General features: G+C 45.1%; 2 protein-coding genes across 3 annotated transcripts in view; one reads left to right on the top strand and one right to left on the bottom strand.

Moving 5' to 3' along the window:
• The first annotated feature begins 829 nt into the window (after window positions 1-829).
• On the top strand, window positions 830-16,632 carry TNFAIP3 (TNF alpha induced protein 3). Of its 2 annotated transcripts, none has more exons than XM_061378200.1 (9): window positions 830-1,192; window positions 3,977-4,289; window positions 8,274-8,464; window positions 8,685-8,832; window positions 9,027-9,197; window positions 9,920-10,100; window positions 11,576-12,486; window positions 14,017-14,249; window positions 14,926-16,632. In XM_061378200.1, exons 2-9 carry the CDS (start codon window positions 3,977-3,979, stop codon window positions 15,205-15,207), a joined length of 2,430 nt encoding a protein of 809 aa, XP_061234184.1. In that variant the 5' UTR covers window positions 830-1,192; the 3' UTR covers window positions 15,208-16,632. The 2 variants fall into 2 exon arrangements, with proteins under 2 accessions (XP_061234184.1, XP_061234185.1); XM_061378201.1 differs by lacking the exon at window positions 830-1,192 and adding an exon at window positions 1,550-1,682.
• Window positions 16,633-16,952: 320 nt separating this feature from the next.
• Window positions 16,953-21,149, bottom strand: part of REPS1 (RALBP1 associated Eps domain containing 1) — a 499,053-nt gene continuing 494,856 nt past the window's right edge. The window contains exon 21 of the transcript XR_009729212.1: window positions 16,953-16,963. The gene's annotated coding sequence lies outside the window, so the exon portion shown is untranslated. The remainder of the gene's footprint in view (window positions 16,964-21,149) is intronic.

Raw genomic sequence — 21,149 nt, 5'->3', positions numbered from 1 at the left:
CTTCCTGATTTGGTAACTTCAGGCAGAAGTTCCACCCTTTGCCTGCAACCTTACTTTGAGCAGGGCTGGATTAAGGCATATCTCCTGCCTTAAAATGCCAGCATATGGAGTCAGAGGATTATGTATCAGTCTAACCTCTCATTAGAGAAATGAAGCCACTTGTGGTTTACTTACAATACAAATTAAACCTGTGAAGCAAATACAAACTAAATGGGGAAAACGACAACTTGCTTGGGTTCGAAAACAGTCAGGAAAAACAATGGCTTCTAATAGGCAGGGCTCAATTTCCATCCTGTTAGGATGATACCTGCAGGGGTGTGGGCACCTACACCCAGCACCTACACTCTGATACCCGTCTCTGCATGGGCACAGAGGCCAGCGGGCCCTGTGCAACGCTTGCCCGTGTGGACGAGGTAACAGCTCCTGGAAATCAGCGCCTCCTTCGCTGCTGCTGCTGGTGCAGAGGGGATGCGAGTACACCGGGGTGCAAGAGAGCTGTCCCCCGCTCTGGACACGGCACCACAAGCTGCAGCTGCCGCTTCCCCAGCGCAACTCCCGCAGCCCAAGGGACCTTCTCCACCGCCGCGCTGGCGACAGGACGATACCCTACACCAGGACGCTGCTCCCGCCCCAGCCACTAGAGCCGCGGGCTGCCTCACACCCCCCCGACACCGGAGGGAGGTCCGCAGGACGAGACACACCCCCAACCCCCCCGGCGTATGGTGGGGTGCGGAATAAGGAAGGACCAAATGACAAACGGCTCCGAAAAACCCTCCGGTGAGCCAGAGCGGCCTACAGGCAGCCGGGCCCGGGCTGGAATGCGGCGGTGCCCCCTAGCGGCGGCGGCCGTGCGTGCGGCGGCTGTTGTCACATGTCGGAAAGTCCCCGGCGCTGCCGGTGGAAATCCCCGGTGGGGCTTTTTGTTGTTGTGTGTTTTCTCCTTTCTTCCTCGCCAGGGCGCTGAAACAGAAAGGGGAAAAAAAAAAACCCAAGAGGCTCGGCTCAGCCCCTCATTCCGCGGCGGCAACAGCAACAACAGCAACAGCTCCGGCGCGGAGAGGGCGGCGGAGGGAAGCAGAGCCCTGGCTCGGTTCGGGGCTTGATGGCTGCTGAATACAACTTCTCCCCACCGCCCCAGCCCCGTTGCTGAAGCAGGAGTTCCCGACCGGAGGAGGAGCCCGCCGGCGGAGGGGTGAGCACCGCTTGGGCATAAGAAAGGAGGGAGGGAGAGAGGGAGGGAAGGCGGCGGGGCGGCTTCTCCCCCGGCGTGCCGCTCGACTGCAAGGGGACCAGGTGGGTCCGCAGGGGTCGCGTTGGCCGCCTGCGGGCGTGCGGCGCCTCCTGCTGGCTGGGGCGGGAGCCGCGGGTGTGTTTCCTCAGCCCTGGAACTCCGTGGGTTTGTTCTTGCTGCTTTTCGGAGGGCAGGGAATTGGTGTAACTCTACGAAACTACTGGCGCGTCTCCGGACAGCGTGCAGCTTTCCCGAGCATCCCCGGTACTACATGTTCAGGAAGGATGCCGCCTCAGATCGCTGTTGAATCATTGTTTACAGCTGTTCTGGGAACTCGTAGTACATGTCAAAAGGTTAAAATAGTATAGTGTCTAGCAAAGCACAGCGCAGTATAAGCTAATCTAATTGTAGCTGTATTTTCTGACCTTTAAAGCCCTACCTTAGGTAGCTGGTAAGTTCTGCTTGTTTCATCGCATTGTTTTTGAAAAATAAGGGCTGTTCAGCTGTTGCCTTGATTGACATCTAATGACCATAAATAGCACAGTGATTTCCATATGTGGAAGGGAAAATATGCCTGCAGAATAGAATATTGAATAACATAGTTTCAGCAAACACTTCTCTAAACTCAGTACTTTTTGTTACATAAAGCTGGAAATAACCATTTCAAGGGTCTGTGCTGGTAGTGCTTAATCATGTGATTAGTCTTTATTCATGTAAGAAAATCCCATTGACTCAATAACTCTACTTACATCAGTAGGAATTCAGTCATCTCAGAGCAAAGTATAGCTATGGTTATTAAACAAAGATTAATAAAGGCTTGCTTAATTTTTTTAAATTATCCATACATTTAAATATGGGATTATAAAATAGCACATGTAAAACCATATTGGTAGGGAGAGTTGATGAGAAAATGTGTTATTTCCATTATATGGCTGTATGTTGGTGGAGGAATGATAAGAATATGCCATGTTTGTTAGCTAAAGAAAACATTTTCCATGTATTGCAGGAAGTGCCAGCTCTGAGCCCTGTCCCTAGTGCTCTTACAAGATCAGAGAAGGTGCTGTGTGAATTGCAGTTGCTCTGACTGAGCGGAGAGGACTTTGCAGCATCTTGTGTTTCACCTGCTTCTTTTTAGGGCTGAACCTCTCCATCAGCTGGTACTTGGAGAGGTTATAGAAGGCAGCTTTTGGCAGCAGGTGTTTAAGGCCCCCGTTGTACCCTGGCAGCGTCCTTTCCAGTGCTCTGGCTATGTGGTTGGAGGTGGAGGTTACCAATGGAAGTGTCTTGGTGAAGAGGAGAGAGTGGCTGGTTCCCCATGGGAAGGGTGTGCTAAGTCTTTTTGTGCAAGAGGGGTCTTCTGCCTCTGCAGACCTGGGAGTGTCTTCCTGGTCAATCCATCAGGCTGTAGACATTCCTCCTCTTCCTGGCCCCCCAGACTCGCATCTCTATGAGAAAGTTTCCTAATAGCTGCATAAACCGGTTTTCAGTTGCTTCTTGTCTGCCTGTACTAGGAAAGATGTATATTCAGCCCTTGATAGATATTTATGCCTTGATATTTGTCCCTAGATTAATAACCACAATGGTGTGTTCTCCTCATGTAGCCAGCTGTGTTCTAAACACCTTAGGCATGACTACCTTTATTTGTCTTAATAGAAATTTTGCTTGCTTTTTAAACAGAAAGACAGCATTGGGAACCTCTCCATGTAAAAATAGGTTGTTGGTGGTGTTACTGTAGTGCAAAGGAGTTTTGAGGGATGTGGTCCCTACGTTTGGCTCTAGCTAGCCACAAAATTAGTGTGCCGTGCATAAGTTTTTCAGAGATGTAGATAGTTTGAGGTTATGGGGGTTTTTGTTCTTCCTGCTATAGCCCATGAGGCCAGAGATACTGAAGAAAGGGATGCAGGGCAGCAAACATTACGTGTCCCACTGTGGAAAAATATTGGGGTTTTTGAGCCAAATGGAAATGATTTTTCAGCTATGTTGACTTACCTCTGAGTAATATCAGCAGTGCAGCCTGTACCCCCACACACAGCACGAGCATCTCTGGGCAGTAGCCCTAATGCTCACAAAATATAAGAAGGCTCAAGAAGAGCAACATAAGCTTGTCCTTGAGTACTTGCTCTGCAACAAATTTGCTCTCTTCAGCCACCGTAAGTATGGGGCAGATGCTAGCATGGGATATAATTCTTGGGGCTCATTTTGGACTGAACTAAGCATCCCTTCTCAGAGTGTATGGGCTGTGGAAATGTGAAATGGTCATTATCTGCTGTTTTTTTGGCATGTCATTGAAATGACAGCTTGAAACATGCTGGAAGTTCAGCAAGTTCATATGGGATTACACTGTGCAATTATCAGTCAAATTTCCAGGATAATTTTCCCTTCCCTTGATCTTGCTTTCTTTTAGCCTTACTTTTATTTAAATGCCTTTTTTTTTTTTTTTTTTTTAACAATGGTGCAGTTCCCTTAGTTACGGATAAATCGTCTTTAATGTCTCAGTAAATGATAGCAGAAAATGATGGAAAGTCAGTGTCTATACCCAAGTAATGCAGAAAGGCTGATGGGTATGAGCTTTAAGAAGCATCATCTATATAAGGCTCAGTGGACTTCATCCACTCTGTGTGCGTTTTAGGCAAAACTGCAGCCAGAGTCCAGCTCCTGAAACTGCCTTCTCAGTCTCTGCAGAAGTGATAGCGCCATCGTGCAAGGACGCTAACCTGTCAATAAAAGGATGCTTTTTCATTTCAGATGTCATCTAGAAACATGGCTGGCCAACACATCCTTCCCCAGGCTTTGTATCAGAGTAATATGCTGAAAGCCATGAAGATTAGAGAGAGGACACCTGAAGATCTGGTCAAATCCCCCAATGGAATAATTCACCACTTCAGGACTATGCACAGATACACCATAGAAATGTTCAGAATGTGCCACTTTTGTCCTCAATTTCGGGAAACGCTTCAGAAGGCCCTGACTGACCAGGCCACCCAGACTTCGCTGGAGCGCCAAAGGAAGCTCAACTGGTGCATGGAAGTTCGGAGACTTGTCCCTTTGAAGACTAATGGTAAGTTCTGAGCACGTCTTTTCACTTTCATTGAAATGGCTGATATGAATGTAGCACTTTTATTAATAGCATCGGAGTTCATGTTACTGAAACAGAAGCGCACAGCTTTAAAGAAGTGATGCCTTTTTAATCTTAGTTCTGTAAACTAAAATTCTTTCCACATGACGTAGTGTCCTGAGGCTGTAGCAGACCCCTGCCCATACCACAGGGTTATGAATAGCCTGAAAATCTCACAGATGTTTTCTTAATATCAGTAACCCGTGGCATGTCAGAGTAGAATACCAGCAGGAAACTTGAATCTGACTCTGTGGTGTGTCGGCTGCCTCATCAGAAGTGCTGAGCAGCCTTTAATGCTAGGCAGGAGGAGCCTTCAGCTTTGAGTGATGGGGATGCATTCCTGCTTGTGTATGTAGCAGAATTAATGTCCTGCCATAAGCCCTGCCTTTGTAGCTGTTAGGCAGGGTTCACTTGCTGATCCAGTTTCAACGGTGGTGCAGACAGGAGCGTCCTGGACATGGAGCCTCTGAGAGCCTGTCCTCACTGGCGCTGGAGTCGGCACCCTGCACCGGGCTGGCTCCCTCATCCTCAGCTACCTGGCAGGGTTTGCCAGCTCTTGCATTCCCTCAGCACTCACCAGTAACTACTGTGTGTTTGATTTATAGCCATTTTTGTGCAACACCAAGTTGCAGTGCCCTTTTCTTTCAAGGGTAAGTGCTGGTTTGAGGACTTGGCTTTTGGGTTAAATGGCGTGTATTGCATTAAATGCTGTAAATTAAAAGGTACTGCAGCAGCTCAAAGACTGCCTGAATGAGTTACATGTGTCCACAGCCTTGAGCAGGAAACTTTTGCACATGACTGTAAGGTTTGCTGAGCATTTCACATTCAGTGGAGAAAAGATTCAGTAATAGCTATGACTTATGGTCACATACCTGAAAACTTGGACTCAGGATTCCCTACAGCACAGATTGTCCCAAACTGGGGAGGTAGGCTGGGACAGTGAGGACTGCAGAAACATGGAAAATACATACTCTTTGCTCAAAGAGCAGATCACAGTGGCTGTAGAAAACACTGGGTGTGGTGGACCTCCAGCCTTGTTGAAGGCCTTCTGTTATGTTCTGTGGATGCTTCTTTTCTTATCTGCTTATATACTCATTGCCCTTATCTTCTAGTCCACATTCTTTCCATCCCAAGTTCTACCATGTTTCTCAGTCTGATTGTACACAGATGTGTTGTGCAAAAGAGTAGAACTGCTGTGCGGATGTTATTGCCCTGATCTAGAAGAGCCTGATCCTAACTTGTATCTCTGTAACTGTGATAGAGGCATTGTCCTTTTGGTGAGCTTCTGTGGGCTGCCTCTGCACTGGCATAAAATTCTCATAACTGTAATTAGGCTGTGCATGGAGATCATGTGATCCTAGACTTCCAGAAGGGCTGGAGTGGCAGCTGGGATAGGCAGCACTCTACAGGTTCTAGGAAGGTAACATTGCTCGAAGCATTGCATCTTCAAAACTTCGCCCCAAGAGATGCACTCTAACAGATTTACTAGGAAAATTAACAACGTGTGGGTAAATAGCAGCAGTTTTAGAATCCCTCCACCTCCTGTCAGTATGAGCCCTGCAGGGGTTAACACTGCCTGGACGGGCCCTTGTTGCTGACAACCTTATACTCAATAACCGTGACTTCTTGCCTTGTCTCATGACTGTCAGCCAGTGTTGCACATAGGGCTTGGATCTCATCTGTGAGCCAATATACAAGATGCTGAAATATCAGGGCAGGTTGAAGGAAGGCAAAGCAAGAACTCTGTGGCTCCCCTGTACCCTGTGCACTTGACTGCTCAATCAGCTTCAGTGCAGTGCTTTAGGGTCATCAGGGGCATGAGTAGCAGGAGTGGCTTTGTGAATCTGCGGTTTATGCAAACTAGTTGTAGTGAGAGACCTTAGCACAGGAAAGAAGGTAGATCGGACTGAGGGAGAGGATCCCTGAGAGAAGGAACAGAAGCCTGGAGAAGCCATGTATTATCCCAGAAAATAGCATGTTGGGTTTTATTTGGCATGAAGAATATTTTATTAAAGGATTTAGCTGCTTAACCTATAGATGTGGGAGGAATGTTTTGGTTCTTTCAGTCAGCGGTGGGCTTTCGTCAGAAAATTCTGGGGGGTTTTTTGGATGAAATTTGTAATTGTTGAAAACAGAGAAAGTATCTCCTATAGGATCTTTCAGTGTATATTTTACCTGATATGTGTATGAGTTTGTGGAGTGGTTGGGATTTTTTAATAAGAAACCCACCCTTTTGAATCCCCAAGCATTTCTTTGCAGACCTGTGAATGGAGGATGGAAGGAAAGCAGCAGGGATACAGAAATTGAAACTGTTTCTTGTTGGCTGCTGGCCGCTTTTTCTTTTTAATTTAAAAATTCTAGCCTCTCTTGGCTGCAGACATTTCGCTTGTATAATGAATTGGCATTCATTCCAGCTCACCCTGCCTGCCACACCCCCTGGGAAAGTCCGAGGGAGGCTCCACTGCTCAGCCCGGCACACCGCAAGAACAAAAAGTACAACTGTTACTCAATTGGTACTCAAACAGTGCAGGGGAATTCCGAGTGCTGTGTAAGGAATTTTGGGCAGCACGTCTCAATAAAGAATTGAAAGTGAGCTCTCGGAGAGAGAGCAAATACTTAATCTTATCTTTACTCTAGATTTTGCAAAGGGAAAATTTTAATGGGATTAGTGTGTTAGCTTTCTCGGTCAGAAGGAAACCCAGTCAGATTTCTGTCTTGCATGTTGTTCCCTGATTTTTGAGCTCCAGTAAGCAGCCCATGGACTTGAAGTAAACTTAGCAGGACAGGATTCAGAAACCAGAAGGCAGTTTCAGGAACCTGATGTGCACTGAGTCTGTAACAATTCATGAAGTATTGAGCTTTTTCCATATGAAAAAAAACCTAGTAGCTTTACCATGGTCATGTCCCCTATTCCAAGGAAATTGCTGTGGCTTTTTAGCAGTGGGCCAATCTCTTTACCACTGTAGTAAACACCAGACCTAGTTTTCTATCTAAGGATATGACAATAATGATTCTTGACGGCTCCCTTTCAGGGCAGGCATCCCCTTTTGAAGAAGATTGCTAGAGATAGAACTTGAAACCCAGCCATAGGCATATTTTGTCACACCTTTTAATTAAGTTAATTGACTCCTCTGAGTCTCAGTTTCACCCCCTCTGAAATTGCAAAACATCATTTTCCTTCCTACCTGTAAAGAGGACTTTTTCAGTGCAAGGAGGATGTCTAAATGAAAATCAAATAATTGTTTTTCATTTAATTTTGTGTTTTAAAGACCAACCCTCTAAATGAAATATTTAACAGCCCAGCATACTACCAGTTCTGAGAGGAAGGCAAGAGGTGTTCCTATGGTTGCTTTACATAAATCACTTACTCTTCTCTTTCTATCTTGTTTTTTATTGCAATTCCTCTATCAAGCAGGGCCAAGTGCCAGTCCTTTCAATGCAGTGCTTGCCAGGGGACATGAGGCTTGGTGTTACTATAGTATTTTCTTAGCGGTTTCTACTACTTCTACCACGTGCCATCATGTGTATGTTTGTGTCAACACTGATGAGGGAAAGTTACATGTTCTTTTGTAGTTTTAAGATGATTTTGTTGCATTCAAAACCTATTTCGACTATGTTTGACATTTGCAGTTGACCCCAAAATTTAGTTCATGATACCAGTCACAGTTCATAAGGGGCATTATTGAATGACAACTTAACACTGATCAGTGAAGGGACAAAACCAGTAGAGAGGAGACAGAGACTATCTTCCATTCTGAGCAAAGAGCTCATAGCTGTGGTCTCCTTATTAAAACCTTTCTGTCTGAGGCTTAGGGAGAAGTACATAGGGAATATGCATTTGTGCAGCATAATTCCATATCCTGAGTGCTTGTGGGATTTTGCTTGAGCAACCATTTAAAAATAATGTACTCTTTCTTTTTTTTGCAGGCGATGGCAATTGCCTCATGCATGCTGCGTCACAGTACATGTGGGGTATTGAAGATATTGACCTTGTGTTAAGAAAAACATTGTTTAGTGCACTGAAGGAGATTGACACACGGGACTTCAAGCTCCGCTGGCAGCGGGAGGCTATTAAATCCCAGGAGTTTGTAGAAACAGGACTCCACTATGACACCCGGGTAAGGTGGTCTGAGGGAATGCTGCTGTTTTCTGATGCTTGTCAGCATTGCCTTATTGATTTAGTTCGCTTTTTGGCTTCATGGATTCCGCTATTAGTGGAGAGTGGAAATAGTTTTCCTGTGGAGTAAATGGGAAAATGTGATTGAGTACTGCTGAGCTGCAGCTGGTTCCTGACCTCCATGTCTTTGAACTGTTACTAAGGGATGTTTCTTTCCCCAGAACTGGGAGGAGGAGTGGGAATACCTCATTGAAATGACCTCCCCAGAAACATCTGGGGCTCGAAACAGGCTTCCATATAATGCACTGGAAGAAATCCACATCTTCATCCTTGCTAACATCCTCAGAAGGCCAATCATTGTCCTTGCAGGTGAGTTGCCCAGCCAGTCATCTCACTGTGTTACTCTGTGCTGTGTAATGGCCTTCCATAATGGCTGCTTTCCGGCAGATGCGTTTCAGAACAGGGCACTTTCAGCAATTGTTCTAAACCAGCCAGAGTATGTTTTTTCTTGCCTGTAACACATACTTATTTGTGTTTGTGTTTTCTTTTTCTCCCTTATGCAGATAAAGTGGTAAGAAGTTTAGAGTCTGGCTCCAGTTTTGCTCCTCTGAACGTTGGGGGTATTTACTTGCCTCTCCTTTGGCCAGCTGAAGAATGCTACAGGTACCCAGTTGTGCTCGGCTATGACAACATGCATTTTACACCACTAGTGACTCTGAAGGACAGCGGACCAGGTATTTTTCAAGTACCTTCTTTGGTAGTTATGTGGCTTCCTCAGTATCAACATGGTGATAAAGCATTTAAAGTATAATCTGGTTTAGATTTGCATTCTTAAAATAAATGTAAAAGATTCCTTTGTAATGTGTTCTTGACGTGTGACCAAAACCAGCTTTGTCTGTAAACCTGAAACTAAATGAGAACTAAAGGTTGCCCTCAAAATGCCATCTGGAAGTAGAGTGCAACTCCCCTGCTTGCAGGCTGGAATCGGTCAAAGGGTGGCCTCTGCTTCCTTATGTTCTGGTCTCCTTTCCCCATCTCATCATAAGAGAAGAAGCTTTGAAGGACATGGTCTAACAGCAGTGTACTGCTGTCTGGCAGGGATCACGAAATATATGCTTTGTCATTTTTAATGCACTTCTGAATGGATACCAGTTCTACAGGTTCAGGTTAGGCATCTTCCTGTGGAAAGGCATAACAAACTAAGATCTACGATGGTGCCCGCACTGAGAAGAAAATTGCTAGGGGGAGAAACATAAAAACTCCATGGGATGAGGCTAAGTTTGTGGTCCAGATGTGTCTGTGTCCTCCCCCATTAGAAACTGATTGGTCTGGCCAGCCATTCTCCTCTGTCTTCAAAATTCACCAGCAGTGGTGACATTCTCCATGTTTTGCAACTTGTAGTTACTCCTGCCTGGTAAAATACATATATATCGCTAATCCATTTGTTTCCCCACAGAAATCCGGGCTGTCCCTCTGGTCACCAGTGAAAAAGGCAGATTTGAGGATTTGCGTGTGCACTTTCTGACAGACACAGAAGAGAGGGAGAAAGAGCAGCTGCTGAAAGACTATTTAATGGTGATAGAAATTCCAGTGCAAGGCTGGGATCATGGAACAACTCATCTAATTAATGCTGCAAAGTGAGTGTCATTCCTGTTTCCTCAAAGCCATCTTGTTTACAGAGATGGGAGAAGCTGGACAGTCCAGTGTGTTCCTTCAGCCTTTCCTTCCTTCCACAGTAGTGCCTGTGTTTACTGTCTGAAATACTAAATATTTACATTACTGTTGACATGCTTTATAGTTGTATGAGCTCAGACCAGTTTCAGATTTAAAGGCAAGAATGTCTTCAGACTTAGCATACTGAAGCTAGTATTTTGGAAGAGTAAACCCAGTGCATTACTTCCACTGACTTTAAATTACAGAGAAGGGTGGCTGAAAAGTAGTTACATCCAGGAACTAGTTAAACTCAACTCTTGTGCTTTCTGTAAGGGCACATTGCATAAAAAGCAGTTGGTGTAATTTTGGCTGCCCTAGGGAAAGTACTTAGTGGTATGTTCTTAGCACAGATGCCTCAATGCCCTGGGCTGTTGCAGTGTTGTAGGCAGGAAGTTGTGGCTGGTGGAGGAACCAGCGTCTGTGCTCATTCCACTGACGGTTAAGCATCAGAAACGTGCAAGGGGCAGCTGGTGGCATCCATCGTCTTCTTGCATTTATGGGATGCTGATAGCAGTGTCCGTCTAGCCCCTTTCCCAGAGCAGGGGGGAAGTGACTCCCTGTATCCTCTGTCTTTGCTTCTATTACAACACAGGAAGGTATCTTTATGCTGTTGGGTGGTTTTGGTTTAGAAGCCTTGTAATTTGAAGTCCTTCTATCCAAAGGTTATATACATACTTGAAGAGTAGAAATTGAGCTTCCCTAGGCCCACTGCACAGATATTACTGGTAATGTTCCAGAGCACACCTCAATTGTACCAGCTGTGGCATAATGAGGCTCCGGTGTGGGATTTTCCCCTGCTGTTCGGGGCAGAGTAGGGATGATGTGATAGATGCTAGCGCTACACACACCACACTGAAGCCCTGTGATTTGTGTGAAGAATTGCAGTGGTAGATACAGACCAAACAGGGCAAAACCGGGAGCAGATTTCATTGTAAGCTGTATCGCAAAACACTGAACCCACTGTAGGAGAGGCTCATGCTTAGCATGGGCTGGTGAAGACAAGGATCTTCCATTCTAACCCCCACTCAGCTGAGCACTGGTCTTCAGAAGTATTCAGGATTTGGGAGACTTTTCAGTTCTGAGTGATTATCCATATTCTTTGTGCAAACAGCTCTCAGATAGAAAACCCTCATCTAGAAAATCCTTTTAAGAATACTTCCGCTTAGGATCATATCAGACCACTTTATTAGATGTGAAAGTCTCCATTTGACATCACTGAACACCTGCCTTTAAAATTATTTCCATTTACAGCAACAGTTTTAACATCCTGGATCTTCTAGCTGAGTAATATGGATGTGCATTAAATCTACATTTCCTCCTCACATTGCTTGCATTTGCCTCCACCCCCACCATCTGCCCTTTTCAACCACTGATGCAATCTTTCTTTTCTGACTGTCAGGTTAGATGAAGGCAACCTACCCAAAGAAATAAACCTTGTGGAAGATTACTTTCAACTGGTGCAGCATGAGTACAAGAAGTGGCAGGAGAATGCTGAACCTGCAAGAAGAGAGAACTGCTCCAGGAACAGACAGGAACTGTCTCTTTCCCAGCTCTCCCTCTTACAGGTGAAATGTGAAACACCAAATTGCCCTTTCTACATGTCTGTGAACACTCAGCCCTACTGCCATGAGTGCTTTGAGCGGAGGTCACAAGGAAACAAAGGAAGAAAGCAGACCTCCGCAACAGCACCTGAGAAACTGATGGCAGCTGGGGCAGGCTCCTCCCATGGGGATGTTATTGAACCTGGGGGATGGACATCTGAAGGGCCTGTAACAGGGCCTCGCTCTGCACCTCCAACAGCTCCAAGCCTTTTCCTATACAGCGAGACCACAGCCATGAAATGCAGGACACCAGACTGCCCCTTTACATTGAATGTGCAACACAATGGGCTTTGCGAACGCTGCTACAACTCCAGACAGCTTGGTCCTTCCAACAACTTGGATGACCGGACACATTTAGACTATGCCACGTGCAAGGTGTGCCATCACAAGGTCAAAAGGACTTTCAATGGCACATGCAGCACTTGCTTCAAGAGGTCTACAGAGCGCTCCTCAAATGGCAGCCCTGCTTTTCTGCCCGCGTGCCACCAGAGATCCACATCTGACCCATCCCAGATCTTGCAGAGCCTCCTCCAGCACCCCTGCCATCAGGTTCCCAACAGCCCTGGCGAGGAGCCACTGCCACCAGTGCTGCCACCCGAGGAGAAGAGAGGGGGCAATCTCTGCAGGAAACCTGGCTGCAAGTTCTTTGGGACGTCGCAGAATGAGGGCTTTTGCACACTGTGTTTCTTTGAGTACAGGGAAAACCATGGTGAGTGGAGATGGGGTGAGCTCTGGCACACTTCATCTGCAGATTGGCCTCCTTGAGCTATGAAGCTGTGCATGCACTGGGTGCTAAAAGGGCAGGTGGTGATGGGAATGGTGTGGAGCAGAAGCAGCAGTGGGAGAAGGTGCTTTTTTGGCTGATAATATCTCATAAGAGGGCACACAGTAACAGTGTGAGAAATTGTGAAATGTCTTAAAACTTCCTGTCAGCTTTCATGGAAGCAAAACTAGCTCAAGGGCAGAGGTGGGGTTTGATCCCTCCCCACCATCCACTGCAGTCATCATTTGGTATGAATTTTCTTCACAGCTAGACAAGTTGTGTCAATGAGGAAAATGATATTGTATTGATGGTACTGAAAACCAGTTATGTTAGCAAGGCTTTTAAAAAGCTTGGGATGAATTTGAAGATCTGTATCTGTTCTAGATGTAACACTCTGGCATCACTACTGAAGTCACCTTGCTAAGCAGAGCAAGTAAAAGTTGACTGTAAATAATGTTCTTGTATTTTGAAGTAATTTAGAAGTGCATTGTTATAATCTATCTTGAAATCTTCCTTAGTGATATCATAGGTATGCGTGCACGTGTGTGTTTAAAGGCAGGCCTTCAAAAACGCAATACCCGGGGAATAAATCACAACATGAAATCTTAGTCTTTCATAGAATCATAAAATAGTGAGGGTTGGAAAGGACCTTAAGATCATCTAGTTCCAGCGCCCCTGCCATGGGCAGGGACACCTCACACTAAACCATGTCACCCAAGGCTTCATCCAGCCTGGCCTTGAACACCGCCAGGGCTGGAGCTACTGCCCTGTTACACAGGCAAAGAGCCTTTGGGTATAGAAGGCGAAAGGCACATGTAAGAGAGAATAACTGATTATCTCTTACATCTCATTGCTGACAAGTGTGCAAACAGAAACACAGAAATATAAGATGGTTTGGGTTGGAAGAGACCTTTAAAGACCATGTAGTCCAACTCCCCTGCCATGTGTAGGAATATCTTTCACAATGCTGCACTTTCAAATTAGGGAACCTCTATGCCAGCTTGCAATAGCTTATTTTCCAGTGTTGTTCACAATGAGAATTTTTTCCTTCTGATTGTGGAATATATAAGATTGCTTCATGAGACCAAAAAGCATAAGGCACTTTTTCCCATTAAGGTCTGTGCTACTGTACTACCATTACTCCTGAAATGGAGGAGGCAGGGGAATGTCAGGCTAGGTCACAGAGGACATGCTGAAGCCAAAGGTGAAATTCCTTTTGACTTCAGTGGGATCTGTTTTTCCCACTGGGGGCAAGTTTTTCCCAAATCAGTTGTTTCAACAGGTTCTGATGTGAAAATCTGGCTGTATTGGCTCCCTTATTTATGTAACATGTAGGGAAGTTCATCAACTGAGGGGCTCAGGATTGTCGCATGTTTTGGGTTATTTTTATTTTTAAATTGGGTAACTTTTCATAGTTGCTTTGGCTCATCAGATCTATGAGGCACATTCAGACTCCTCCTGTCCTTTGTATTACAGACAGTGCTTTGCTATGCCACCAGAGGAGACCTCAGAGAAAGTCCTCACCAGTGGGTCAGTCAGGGTCCTCTGCTGCCGCCTTCCGTAATACTGTGTCCTGCCAGCGGCGTGACTGTGACACCCTGGGCAGCACAATGCTCGAGGGGTACTGCCAGAACTGCTTCATTAAAGCCCAGAACCAGCGATTTCAGGAAGCCAGGAGAACAGAAGAACAGCTGGTGAGACAGCCAGAAGTAAGTGTGAACTTCTCACCGTCTTCCCTTTGCTTACCACTGCATGTTTTTCTCTTGTGCAGACAATTCAGGGTGCATACTAGAAAATCCTCTGCTGACTGCATCCTAAGTATCATGGAGAGACAAGTGTATGGCATGATTTTTGTGTGCTGCAACTGAGCAGCACTCCTAAAAGCCACTCTCAGTTTAGGGTTATCATGGCTGTGCTCAGTTTTACCTCAGCTGGGAGTTTGCCAGCCATTTCAGTGGAAGCAATTGGACCAACAGGTGATCTGTTTGCTGGCTGTGGAGAGATTTTAATTACTACTCTAGATTTATGCAACTGCATCGAGGACTTTAGTCCACTTCATGTTGCCTTTTTTATTGAGCCCATTACAGGATTTTTGTTCCACATTTTTTTATGTTTTATAAATTTGGTTTGGTTTGGCCCTTTTAGAATTGAGAGTTACCGAAGATAAAAACAATTATTGATTTTTTTCTAAGAAATGACAGAATCTGTGGTTTTTCTTTGGTAAAGCCCAACTTGGCTTTTGGTATTGCACTTTTCATAAGCAGCATGTGTCTGCATGTAACCTCAGTGATTACCTATACAAACCATAAGCAGAGTTGCAAATGAATGAAAAGCCACTTGTGCTGCAGGCACAGCAACTGATAGTGTGTTTTAATGTTTTTCAAGAGAACAGAGCAGCGCAGAGATCTTCAGCGAACAGCATTGAGTAAGCAGAAGAGACAGTGTGCTGTGGCTTCATGTAGAAACAACCTGGACTGCAGGAACAATGACTTGTGCCAGGAGTGCCAGCGCCTCGGTCTGCTTTCACCATCAGGGAGTGCCAGGAACCCATCTGCAGAGGAGCCCCCAAAGCAGCGCTGCCGAGCCCCTGCCTGTGATCACTATGGCAATGCCAAGTGCAACGGCTACTGCAATGAGTGCTACCAGTTCAAGCAGATCTACGGCTAGTGGAGGGGAGGACTTGGTAAAGAACAGGAAAGCAGTGCCAGCTACTTCCTTCACTGAAATGGTGCTATGTCCAGAACACTTAACAGTCCTGGGAGTGGGAGGGAGGGGAGGAATATAAACTGTGTGCTCATGTTCATGTTTATTCCCGACATGGGAATAAATGTCTATTTCCTCTAAACACTGCATACAAGGACTGCTGAGAAAAGCAGGTTGCCTTCTGCACAGAGCTTTCGTGACTAAGCTCCTACAATGCCATATTTAATTCTTGGACTTCCCAGGAGGAAGTGTGAAGCATTTGAATCCAGAGAACTTCCCAGTTCTGCCTCTTTCTTAATACCTCCCCTGCTCCCGAGTGAGGCGCTGCAGCTGCTGTCAGAGGTGCAGGACCTCTTTGTGTTCCCATACATCAGTCAGAGGCAAGTCTTTCCTGAGCAGGATCCTGCAGGACAGGCTGATGCAACTTGCAGTTCATGTCTGAAGAAACTTGCTGCGGGTTGCGTGTTGGTGTTCTTACAGAGCTGTTCTAGGTGGGAGCTCCCACAGGTGTTCAGGGTGTTAATGGTGAGCAGTGCTGTGTTTGCAGAGCCCTCAGTAAAACCACAGCCAGAGATACAAGACCAGCATTGGTCTGCTCCTTTAACACGTTTAACTAATCAGCATTTAGATCCTTTCCCATATCCCAGGACATCTGAAAAGACAGGTGATTACAGAAGCAACTTTCATGAGCATATGCATGTGATGGGAAAACAGAATCCTGCTGTTCCCTGCTCTTACAGAAGGAATTGCCTCCAACAGACAAAAAAAACCCCAAAGTCCTTCAGCTTCAGTTCTGAAACCAGAGCAAATCTTCTCTTGCATTGTAAGTGTTGGGAATATGTGTGCTGCTCTTCTTACCTATTTCTGTCTCAATTCTGTCATCCTTCATTTGATTCTGTTATCATGCAAACAGCTTGGAGCTCCATAGCAGAATGCTTTTGGTTTGAGATTTTACTCCTGGAATTCAATCTCTGCAGTACTTTCGTGATCTTGCTGTTACTGTTGTGCCCAATGTCTGCTCCTCTCTTCTCCTTTCATGTCTTTAAAGTTTTCAGCATCTATTTTGCTGCTATGATTTTGGAGGTGACACCTCTTCTAAGTTGCTTCTCAAATTCAGAAACTTTTTCTACTTATCAAAAAAACAGTTTTTTGAAAAGACAAAAAAAAAACCCAAACTCATGACTTATTTCTGTTAAAGTTCATATATTTGTGAAACTTAATGTGAACATGTTTTATTAAAATATTTATACTATTTGAAACAATGCAACTTGAAATTTGCACAGCTAGGATTTTTTTTTAATGTGTATTTACCCTTGTGTTGAAAGTTACGAACTTAAATGTATAATTGAAAAACATTCTCTTATATAAAGAAATAAATTATTGAAGGATTGACTTAGTGATTTTATACTGATAAGAGAGAACGTAGTTGAGCATGGGACACCCCTGAAGAAAGCATTTCTGTCCAGGACCACCATTCAGCGTGTTACCAAGTGCTACCTCATTCAGATCATGTAGCCAAGCACTTTGAAGAGGTGATAACTTACTGAGAATCTCTGCATACTCTCACCTTATGTCAGCATTCTCTCAGGAAGAGCTCTTGGTGCTGTCAGTGTGCACAGGGAGTTGCTCCTGTGGGTACAGAGTATCTCCAGTCTGCAAAAGGATGGATGTGGGACAGTAAGGATGTTGCAGGACCAGCTTCAAGGTAAGCTGAGCTAGACCAACTTGTCTTTGCTTTCTTCATTCTTCCGTCAGTTATACCGGGGATTTACAACCAATGGTAGTTGAGTGGTGTCTTGGGAGGTGGCAATGGCAGCAGGTGATCCCCAACTCTGCCCACCCCTTGTGTGCCAGCCCTACCACCTCCCCTCACGAGGAGGCCTCTTGCCTTTTGGTTGCCAAAGCATGTTGCCAGCTGCTACTTGAAAAAGTAGTTAACAGTGGTGTTTCCTTCTCATCCCAAGCTCAGTGTAACCTAGCCTTACATCCAGAGGATTTCTGTACTGTAACACTCCTCCAGTATGGCATGAGTATGCCTGTACTGGCACTCAAGTGTCTCAGACCTCTGCCTAGATAAGCAATACTGTACACTACCATGACTTTTACATGTTGCCCATAACATGAAGGATAAAAATGAGCCAGAGCTGCAGATGGTCCCTGTCTAGTTAGAAAAGAGGACCCTTTCCTAAGTGCTGACATCTCTAGGTTACCTGCTTTCTATCCTGGTTAACTCTTTAATCCCTTCCGACTGCTCAGGAGCACACCTCATCACATGCTTCAGTGCTGTCACAAGTGAAACCATGTAGATGTTAAGTTCCTGAGTAACTTTGCCATAGGTTCGCTGGTCCTTGTAATTCACTCATCTCTGTAGCCCATGTTCCTGGATGCCTGTCCGCCTTCCTAATGAACACTGCTCTCCTTACAATTTAGCCCAACTTCTGGACTCAAGTACCACTCCTTTTGGAACATAAAACCTACAAGTCAGCCTAACTCCTCCCCCCCCCCCCCCAAGCAGAGCCTGCTGGATCTCCAGCCCCATCCCTACAGCGTATTCCTCTTTTTCAAAATCTGAGTCTCTGTTTACCCATGCCCTCCTTCCCCTTTCTTTACAGCACATGCAACTCACATGCCCGCTCAATTCATCGAACTTCTGCACCAGGCAGACACCTTGGTGTTGAAAGAGTGGGCAAAGACTGGGAGGGATGTCTGCAGCCAGGCACCAGGAGCTGGAGGCAACTCATGGAATCCAGCCTCAGCAGCCATCAGTCCCTGCTTGCTGAAAAGGCAGAGCCCCCATCATAGCACCTTCAGTGTCACAAAGCTGAGAATTTCCAGTTGCTGTTAACTGCAGCTTCTACAGAGAGGAAGGATTTCAGCTGAAATGCCCCAGATCCCACTGATTTTTCTCTACTGCTTTCTGGGCCCATTGCTCATAACCCTGAAGTCACATGGGGCTTGTCTCATTCTGAAGCTCCCATGTAAATGAGTGCCCAGCCTCTCTTATGACTTACTTGTATGGGAATGTTAAAGCTAGTAGGGCCTTCTTTTATTTAACTGCTCTGGTATTTCCCTAGTGTCCCGAGGGGATTTTGACCCTGTGATGCTTTCTGCTCTTTGTCCAGACACTTCTTCAAGTTCATATGTTTTCCTTCCTGTTCTGAAAGAGAGAACTTTTATTTGGACTCTCCCATTTTGTGACCACTTCTGGAAGTCTCATTGCTAAGACACAAACCTTTCATATCCAGGGATTCTTTTCTTAGCAGAAAGACAAAACTAATATGAAACAATTGGTTTACTGACCATTTGCATTGCACCAGAATTCCTCATAGTGTAGTAAAGGCTGTGCTTACATGTTAATTTTGTTTGGGAAAGGGATACTTGACTCTTAAGTTCATCTGAGCAGGCATAGCAAGGGCTTCTAAGCTGTTATGTCAAGGAGGCGGTCCACCTACTGGAAAAGAATCTTAACCTGCTCATCCCTAGCTGTGTTTAGGAGGTGATGAGATGGACAGAGACATCTGGTAGGGCCAGACCTGGTAGTTCAGACACCCAGAACAATGCTTTGTTTGAGGGTCCTGCTGAGGCTTTGGCACCAAAAGGGCCCCCAAGCATCTCTGTAGCATGGAAATGGAGACACAGACTCACCAGAGAGACCATCAGTACCTGGGGATTTTACTATAACAGGGGCTGAAGGACTTCAGACAGTATTTGAGGGGGCCTGTGAAGATCTCAGCAGGTCTAGATGTTGGATATAAGTGTTTTAGATATAAATCTCCAAAAACTCACACTGAGCCTAACTTTGTGCCCTTTGGGCCATAAGGCCACAGTGCATGACATTAGCTTGTGCATTCAATCTGTGCAGAATCAGTGGCTTAGCATGGTGATATGTATATGTTTTGTTCAGATGAGAGCCACAGGGGAGCAGTGACTGCATAATTTTATTGTGCATACTTGAGTAGGACACTATAGTGTAATATGTACAGTACTGAAATAGAAAACCACGACACTGAACAGGTACAATTTCAGTTTATATTAAACTGCCAAGGCCCCTTAAAATCCAAAGTTAGAAGTACAGGTGCTTTTACATCAGAGTGCTCCATTTCTCAGGTGCCTGTATTTAACACAGAGTACAGCAAATCTGTCACTGATGAGAGCAGATTCAATCAGCTAACATAAACTTGCTCTGTCATTTCTGTTCTGACGCTTTCTCCCACATCAGTGATAAATATTGATAGCATCAACCCTTGCCTGGTTCGGAAGGGTTGTCCTAGCTGCATACAAAGAAAGACAAAATGCTTGGACGTGGATCGTTTGAGCTGCTACTTCATTAACTCCTCTTTCCTTGACCATCCATAGTTGTTTTGGAGGAGACTGCCACTAACAGTACATGTACTAAAAAACACCCAACATATTTAACGTCTGTCAAACAGAAACCTAAAATATGAACAGGTAATTTTGCCTGGGAGTTTTATGATTACTTCTGTTTGTACTAATGTTAATTTTCTAAAAAACCCCCGTGTCTAATATTGAAAGACAGCCTACGGCATGCTATCCAGACTGCCCCCTCCTCCAGCCCCACTGAAGTGAATAATATACGTAAGTAACCTCTCCCCCCTCCCACCACCCTCAGTCTCTGACAGCAATGATTCTTCTTATTATTGATTTCGTTTTTTTCTCTTTCCCCCCCCTCCCCTTTTTTTCTGGTTAAGCTCCAGTACATGTCCATGGTGTTGGGCAGGAAGTCAGATTTCCCCTGGTGAATTATTGGGGGGGGGGGGGAAGGGGGGAAACTTGGGTTTTACTCTTTGGTTATATTGCTTTATGTCAAAGGATTCATATGAGCTCATATGAATGCACATTGCGAGTTAGTCCAGTTCCCAGTTGGTACTGGTTTGTATAAAAGCCACTGTTCAGTGGCATCTCACAAGAAGGGGTCAAAATCCCCTTCTCATTTACAATGTAAAACTAAGCCGGTAAGGATCTGCCATGAGGAACTCAACTCTGTACAGTGGATTGCGCTTTGAAACCAATGCTTTTTTTACTGACTGCTCTCAGTGCCACGGGGCAGAATTTCTTCACAGCACGAAGTATGGCGTATCATGACATCACCTGGTCAGAATTCCCACTTACCAATATTACTTGCTGCAGGACTCATGTTGTTTCCTGTTGCCTGATGCCAGTAACAGAAGAGTGCATGCTGCAGTGATGCCCAGTAAACATCTTACTGCAGACTCCAATAACATTTATACTCATGTAAACCTGAATGATTCAATTGGCTTCTGCAACTTTACTCCAGGTATTCTGTAGGTTAACTAGGATGGGGATTTGGCCAGCTATCATATAAAAATAGTCTTTGAGTTGCTTTTATGTTTTCTGGAATGAAAAGCTGCATCTTAAATTGTTGTTGTTGCAATCCTCATGCCACAAAGACATGCCTATCTAGGCAGACCTCGTTGTTAAGACACTGTTTAAATAGATGCATGCCTTGGTTGCTGGTTACAATTCAATAGTAATTAGGAGTCTTAGCCTTTGCTGTGGTCCTTAATGCACAACAACTTAAAAGGCAAGAAAAGTAGCCAAACATATTTCAGCATGATTGGTTACAGCTTATTTATCCTGTAACTCATTAGCTGCAATGAGGACAAAAATTACTTTTACTGGAGGGAAGAGGTGACATTTTTCATTTCTGTATTACGAAGGCAGAGCACAACAGACAAGGAAGATGTTGCACGGGTTTTTCATTCTCATGTGCATGCCTCAACCAGCCTACATTTGCCTAAAAGAAAAAAGTCATCATTTCCAGAGACTTTTTTTTTTAAGAAAGGGAAGCTTGTGTGGTGGTGATAGAGCAATGAATGATGACCCCTGGCAGAGCTGTTCTCTTTGAAGGCTGGTGACAGGTCAGG

This window comes from Neopsephotus bourkii, unplaced genomic scaffold (assembly GCF_033783945.1).
Source record: "Neopsephotus bourkii isolate Nb327-2 ecotype Australia unplaced genomic scaffold, CSIRO-AGI_Nbou_v1 NB_1765, whole genome shotgun sequence".
NCBI lineage: Eukaryota > Metazoa > Chordata > Aves > Psittaciformes > Psittacidae > Neopsephotus > Neopsephotus bourkii.
Note: the sequence above shows the minus strand (reverse complement) of the source record. Positions and strands in the feature narration are given on the sequence as shown.

Excerpts from the sequence above, each read along its gene's own strand:
- TNFAIP3 (XM_061378200.1), top strand. The coding sequence starts at position 3,977 with ATGTCATCTAGAAACATGGCTGGCCAACACATCCTTCCCCAGGCTTTG. Across the intron at positions 8,833-9,026 it reads GCCAATCATTGTCCTTGCAG|ATAAAGTGGTAAGAAGTTTA; the intron begins GTGAGTTGCCCA and ends TCCCTTATGCAG. Across the intron at positions 9,198-9,919 it reads TCTGAAGGACAGCGGACCAG|AAATCCGGGCTGTCCCTCTG; the intron begins GTATTTTTCAAG and ends GTTTCCCCACAG.